The sequence below is a fragment of the Salvelinus fontinalis genome, chromosome 31 (genome assembly GCF_029448725.1).
Source record: "Salvelinus fontinalis isolate EN_2023a chromosome 31, ASM2944872v1, whole genome shotgun sequence".
In the NCBI taxonomy this organism is placed as follows: Eukaryota; Metazoa; Chordata; class Actinopteri; order Salmoniformes; family Salmonidae; genus Salvelinus; species Salvelinus fontinalis.
In genome coordinates this window covers 17,021,428-17,029,076 of record NC_074695.1, presented here as the reverse complement: position 1 = coordinate 17,029,076, position 7,649 = coordinate 17,021,428, and the positions used below count along the sequence as shown (strand labels likewise).

General features: G+C 45.5%; 1 protein-coding gene across 2 annotated transcripts in view; it reads right to left on the bottom strand.

Annotated features, from left to right (window-relative positions):
* Positions 1 to 2,048: 2,048 nt before the first annotated feature.
* The window catches only part of LOC129829671 (serine/threonine-protein kinase receptor R3-like), a 35,232-nt gene continuing 29,631 nt past the window's right edge, over positions 2,049 to 7,649 (bottom strand). For both annotated transcript variants that reach the window (XM_055891519.1, XM_055891521.1), the window contains exons 10-11: positions 6,352 to 6,482; positions 2,049 to 3,056 (exon numbers count right to left, since the gene is read on the bottom strand). In XM_055891519.1, coding sequence (XP_055747494.1) covers positions 2,910 to 3,056; positions 6,352 to 6,482 — 278 coding nt within the window. In that variant the 3' untranslated portion in view covers positions 2,049 to 2,909. The remainder of the gene's footprint in view (positions 3,057 to 6,351; positions 6,483 to 7,649) is intronic.

Sequence of the window (7,649 nt, the reverse complement as noted above, 5' to 3'; positions counted from 1 at the left end):
GCTGTTATCACCTGGCCCTTTGCTAGTGCTCTCTCTTCTGCTGTTTTCACCTGGCCCTTTGCTAGTGCTCTCTCTTGCTGCTGTTATCACCTGGCCCTTTGCTAGTGCTCTCTCTTCTGCTGTTATCACCTGGTCCTTTGCTAGTGCTCTCTCTTGCTGCTGTTATCACCTGGTCCTTTGCTAGTGCTCTCTCTTCTGCTGTTTTCACCTGGTCCTTTGCTAGTGCTCTCTCTTGCTGCTGTTATCACCTGGTCCTTTGCTAGTGCTCTCTCTTCTGCTGTTTTCACCTGGTCCTTTGCTAGTGCTCTCTCTTCTGCTGTTATCACCTGGTCCTTTGCTAGTGCTCTCTCTTGCTGCTGTTATCACCTGGCCCTTTGCTAGTGCTCTCTCTTGCTGCTGTTATCACCTGGTCCTTTGCTAGTGCTCTCTCTTCTGCCCTGAAGTCTAATAGTGTCTGCTTGGTCTCTACAGACAGCAGTTGTATATCTAGCCGTTATCAAGCTGTCCCAATTAATCTGCTCATTTCTTCAGTGCACGAACGCTAGCGTCTGCTGGTCAAATCCTCCTTCTATCAAAGCCAGCCAAGCCATTTGGAATTGGACAGAGAGGAAGACATGAGAGGGGCTCTCTCTCTCTCTCAAAAGGAGAGCAGTGCTTGGCCTTTGATACTTGAACAACCCCCTTCTACGGTGTTAAAAATAACCAGCTCTTAATCTGACTGCATGGCCAGACAGACAGACTGCGGCATGGAGGGTATTATCTCTCTAGAGTTTGGTCAACACCAGTCAGCCAGACAGATAGAGTAACACACACACAAACACCCACACACACACAGGCTGAAGAATCTATATTGTAGATGAATGGACAGATAGACTGGAATCAATTTCCGTCCACACTCACACACAGTGTTCTAAGCTCATGTTGAATAGACACTGATTAACTTTGAAAACCTTTACTTGTCTTCTCTTTGTGGAAATAAAAGGAGAGCCTCCAGACGTAATACAAACATGTGCTGGCCAATTTAGACCTGCTTCCTTCACTCTTCACTAACACCACACTTTGCCATTTTGTAACTAGGTCAAAACAGAAGATATCTGTGAGAGAAATGCATCTCTCATTGTAACACAAAGAGATACAAACACGGCCACACACACACACACACACACACACACACACACACACACACACACACACACACACACACACACACACACACACACACACACACACACACACACACTAATGCATGCATGCATGTGTGTCAATCAAAAGTTTGGACACACCTACTCATTCAAAGCTTTTACTTAATTTTTACTATTTTCTACATTGTAGAATAACAGTGAAGACATCAAACTATGAAATAACACATATGGAATCATGTAGTAACCAAAAAAGTGTAGGTGTGCCCAAACTTTTAACTGGTACTGTATGCCTATGTGGGTGCATGCATGAATGCATGTATATAAGAGTATTTGTTTATGTATGGAGTTTGTCCCATTAAAATTCCCACTAAAATTCCCAGTTCTTTGTGATATGTATTCACATAAAAGTAAATATACAGTAGGTCTGGGTGAAATAGTCTGGGTGTATTCTCCTTCTGAAATGTGATTGACAGATCTGAAATATCTGCTGATAGCTCCTTGTAGAGTGGCATCCTGCCCCGGCAATTAAGACTGATATAAAACCAGGCATTCACAGTGCCAACTGACACTTACAAATAACATCTGAATAGAACAAATTAAAATCAAAGACAAAGTGAATATGCAAAATGTTGACAATATTTTTGTAGGCCCATGCTGAAAAACATAGCTGAAGACTACTCCACTGAACCAAAGGGATCATTCATTTGAGTCAAAGATGATCTATATAGTGTCTGGTGCCCTCTGGTGGACAATTATGCCCTTTGTCCCTACCAACATAACAGCTAATCTTTTAGTAGCCTAATTCAAATGTAATTTCAGTGTGAGGTGAGCAGCATACAAACCCATTTCAAACATTTTTAGTAGGTTAATAAACATGTATCTATGGATAAATGAAATACCCTGTAATCGATGTAATGTTTTTTATTCCCTTAATGTTGAATGGTAGTGATGATAATGATAGTATTTCTACACTGAAAGTATTGCATATATAATTTCAGATAAAAGACAAATAGAAATACATAAATATAATAATATACATAGGTACTTTAACTTTGAGCAGCTTATACAGTAAATCCAATGCTGGTGAAAGATACGTTATTCTATTGCTAGATACAACTAATTCATTAGCTCTGGGCTTATACTATGATCACGAGTAACACATTATCAGGGTTCTGTTGATGGTCAGCTTTAAAGGCTTCCAGGATATACAAAATATATAGTGCATCAAAACAAATAAGGCACTAGCAAGACATTAACGGCCGCTTGTAGTGATCATTCTGATCATACATCACAAGGCCTCACTGATCCAAAGGCAGCACGTCCATCCCCAAAGCATCACAGGATAAGGCTATAACAAGGACCAAACTCTGATGATCTCTCAATCCTGTGGGCCGCTAGGAGAAAACAATGTCCATGTTCTATGGAAGTCCTTTCAGTAAACTCTGCTAAAATCCAAGTCCTTATTTGTCAATGCTTATGCTTGTCTCGTTCCAGATCTCGCCAAATTAATATGCCAAAGCAAATACATAAAATTCTTCTATCGTATTCCTGATGAAATGATCCAGGCAGTATACGGACGGTTGGTGAGGGCCTTTTAGGAAGAGGCACCAGAAATATGGGACACTGAGAGTCTTACATAGTAGCAAAGGATATAGATAGTCTCTATACAAGACTATCAGCCCTAATGTTGGTGTGCTGGTTGTAGTCTTATGTTAAGGTCTAGACGTCCTGCTTGTCTAGACGTCCATCCTGCTCTGGAGTTGAGGCCTACAGATCCATTTTGAGTTTCTCTGTGGGGTAGTCATGGTCCTGGTCCAGCTTGGAGAGGGTCTTCCTGACACGGAGAGCTGTTAGGCGGGCTGGAGGGCTCTGGAACCAACACTCCTTCATTATCTTGGTAATGGAAGACAGGATCTGTACACAAAGAAAGAGAGAGAGAGACCCACTATAAAATCACACTGTTCTATCACTGTACGTACATTAGAAAGTCACTATTATACCTTTACTATTGACGGTGTGTGTGCGCGTGTCTATACACTGACTGTACAAAACATTAGAAACACCTTCCAAATATTGACTTGCTGTCACACCCTGACCTTAGAGATCCTTTTTATGTCTCTATTTTGGTTTGGTCAGGGCGTGAGTTGGGGTGGGCATTCTATGTCTTGTGTTCTATGTTTTCTTTTCTGTGTGTTTGGCCGGGTGTGGTTCTCAATCAGAGGCAGCTGTCTATCGTTGTCTCTGATTGAGAACCATACTTAGGTAGCCTTTTTCCACCTGTGTGTTGTGGGTAGTTGTTTTCTGTTTTGTGTTGTTGCACCAGACAGAACTGTTGCGTTTCGCTCACTCTCTTTGTTGTTTTTGTTGTTTCAGTGTTCAGGTTTATTTATTAAATTATAATGAACACTTACCACGCTGCGTTTTGGTCACCTTCTTTCCAGGACGATCGTTACAGAACTACCCACCACCAAAGGACCAAGCAGCGTGGTGGAATGGACTCCTGGACATGGGAGGAAATCTTGGACGGCAAGTGACCCTGGGCACAGCCGGGAGAGTATCGCCGTCCTAAAGAGGAGCTGGAGGCAGCTTAAGCGGAGCGGCGACGCTATGAGGAGTTGGCTCGAAGAAACGTGCACGAGAGGCAGCCCCAGAATGTTTTTTGGAGGGGGCACACGAGGAGATTGGCGGAGTCAGGTAGGAGACCTGAGCCAACTCCCGTGCTTACCGTGGCGAGCATGTGACTGGTCAGGCCCCGTGCTATGGGGTGATGTGCACGGCGTCCTCAGTGCGCACTCATAGCCCGGTGCGCTATATCCCAGCTCCTCGCATCGGCTGGGCTAGAGTGGGCATCGAGCCAGGACGGAGTGTGCCAGCCCTGCTCTCCAGGCCTCCAGTGCGTCTCTTCGGTCCGGGTTATCCTGCGCCAGCCCTACACACGGTATCCCCGGTTCGCCAGCACAGCCCTGTGTGGCCTGTTCCAGCTCCCCGCACTTGCCGGGCTACAGGGGGGATCCAGCCAGGACGAGTTGTGCTAGCTCTGCGCTCGAGACCGCCAGTGCGCCTCCATGGCCCAGTGTATCCGGTGCCTCGGCCAAGGAAGAGGCCCCCTGCATGTCTCCCCAGCATGGTGAGTCCTGTGCCTATGCTAAGCCCTAACCCTCCTGCATGTCTCCCCAGCCTGGTGAGTCCTGTGCCTTCTCCCAGAGCCAGGCCTCCTGTGTGTCTCTCCACTCCAGTGGTGATCCATGGCACGAAGCCTCCAGTGATGATCCATGGCACGAAGCCTCCAGTGATGGTCCATGGCAAGAAGCCTCCAGTGGTGATCCATGGCACAAAGCCTCCGTGCTTCTACACCTGCATTACTAGCTGTTTGGGGTTTTAGGCTGGGTTTCTGTACAGCACTTTGAGATATTAGCTGATGTACGAAGGGCTATATAAAATAAACTTGATTGATTGATGATCCATGGCACGAAGCCTCCAGTCATGATTCATGGCACGAAGCCTCCAGTGATGATCCATGGCAAAAAGCCTCCAGTGGTGATCCATGGCATGAAGCCTCCAGTGATGATCCATGGCATGAAGCCTCCAGTGATGATCCATGGCACGAAGCCTCCAGTGATGATCCATGGCACGAAGCCTCCAGTGATGATCCATGGCACGAAGCCTCCAGTGATGATCCATGGCACGAAGCCTCCAGTGATGATCCATGGCAAGAAGCCTTCAGTGATGATCCATGGCAAGAAGCCTCCAGTGATGATCCATGGAACGAAGCCTCCTGTGTTTCTCTCCACTCCAGTGACGCCCTTCAGTTCGGAGCCTCCAGCGACGATCCCCAGTCCAGAGCCTCCAGCGTCAATCCCCAGTCCGGAGCCGCCAGCGTCTGCCTCCTGTCCGGAGCCGCCAGCGTCTGCCTCCTATCCGGAGCCGCCAGAGTCGCCCTCCTGTCCGGAGCCGCCAGAGTCGCCCTCCTGTCCGGAGCCGCCAGAGTCGCCCTCCTGTCCGGAGCCGCCAAAGTCGCCCTCCTGTCCGGAGCTGCCAGAGTCGCCCGCCTGTCCGGGGTCGGCGGCAAGGGTCCCCGCTCCAGAGGCGCCACCTAAGTGGGCCAAGACTAAGGTGGAGCGGGGTCCACGTCCCGCGCCAGAGCCGCCACCGCGGATAGATGCCCACCCAGACCCTCCCCTATAGGTTTAGGTTTTGCGGCCGGAGTCCGCACCTTTGTACTGTCACGCCCTGACCTTAGAGATCCTTTTTATGTCTCTATTTCGTTTGGTCAGGGCGTGAGTTGAGGTGGGCATTCTATGTCTTGTGTTCTATGTTTTCTTTTCTGAGTGTTTGGCCGGGTGTGGTTCTCAATCAGAGGCAGCGGTCTATCGTTGTCTCTGATTGAGAACCATACTTAGGTAGCATTTTCCACCTGTGTGTTGTGGGTAGTTGTTTTCTGTTTTGTGTTGTTGCACCAGACAGAACTGTTTCGTTTCACTCACTCTCTTTGTTGTTTTTGTTGTTTCAGTGTTCAGGTTATTTTATTAAATTACAATGAACACTTACCACGCTGCATTTTGGTCACCTTCTTTCCAGGACGAACGTTACACTTGCACTCCCTTTTGCCCGCAAAACAGCTTCAATTCGTCGGGGCATGGACAACAAGGTGTCGAAAGCGTTCCACAGGGATGCTGGCCCATGTGGACTCCAATACTTCCCACAGTTGTATCAAATTGGCTGGATGTCTTTTGGGTGGAGGACCATTCTTGATAAACACAAGAAACTGTTGAGCATGAAAAACCCAGCAGCATTGCAGCTCTTGACATTCTCAAACCGGTGCGCCTGGCACCTACTACCATACCCCGTTCAAAGGCACTTAAATCTTTTGTCTTGCTCATTCACCCTCTGAATGGCGCACATACACAATCCATGTCTCAATTGTATCCAGGCTTAAAAATCCTTCTTTAACCTGTCTCCTCCCCTTCATATACGCATATAAGCATTTCGCTACACTATAAGCATTTCGCTACACTCGCAATAACATCTGCTAACCATGTGTATGTGATCAACCAAATTTGATTTTGATTTGATTAAAGTCGATTTATCAAGTGACATCAATAAGGGACAATAGCTTTCATCTGGATTAACCTGGTCAGACTATGTCATGGAAAGAGCAGGTGTTCCTAATGTTTTGTGCACTCAGAGTATGTGCATGTGTGTGTCTCACCGGGTGGGAGTGCAGCCTGTTGTGCATACAGGGTCTTTGCATGTCCACACACACCACCTTCTTCATCTCCTCAAAGCTGGGGTCAGAGGGCACTATGTCAAAGAAGGGCGGACGGTACTCTTCCACTATCCCTGGAACAACAAACACAATCACACCTGAGGAACATGTTACATATACAGTCAGTACCAGTATATCTACGTCTTCATTCCAAAGGAGTCAGCCAACATTCCACCTTACATAATGATGACTGAGGTGGCAAAGATTTGGTGGGAAAACTACAAACATCATGACACTACAGACATCATGATACAACAAACATCATGACACTACAGACATCATGATACAACAAACATCATGACACAACAAACATCATGACACAACAAACATCATGACACTACAGACATCATGATACAACAAACATCATGACACTACAGACATCATGATACTACAGACATCATGATACAACAAACATCATGATACAACAAACATCATGACACAACAAACATCATGACACAACAAACATCATGACACTACAGATATCATGATACAACAAACATCATGACACTACAGACATCATGATACTACAAACATCATGACACAACAAACATCATGACACTACAGACATCATGATACAACAAACATCATGACACAACAAACATCATGACACAACAAACATCATGACACTACAGACATCATGATACAACAAACATCATGACACTACAGACATCATGATACTACAAACATCATGACACAACAAACATCATGACACTACAGACATCATGATACAACAAACATCATGACACTACAGACATGATACAACAAACATCATGACACTACAGACATCATGATACAACAAACATCATGACACAACAGACATCATGACACAACAAACATCATGACACTACAGACATCATGATACTACAAACATCATGACACTACAGACATCATGATACAACAAACATCATGACACTACAGACATCATGACACTACAGACATCATGATACAACAAACATCATGACACTACAGACATCATGATACTACAAACATCATGACACAACAAACATCATGACACAACAAACATCATGACACTACAGACATCATGATACAACAAACATCATGACACTACAGACATCATGATTCAACAAACATCATGACACTACAGACATCATGATACAACAAACATCATGACACAACAAACATCATGACACTACAGACATCATGACACAACAAACATCATGACACTACAGACATCATGACACAACAAACATCATGACACTACAGACATCATGATACAACAA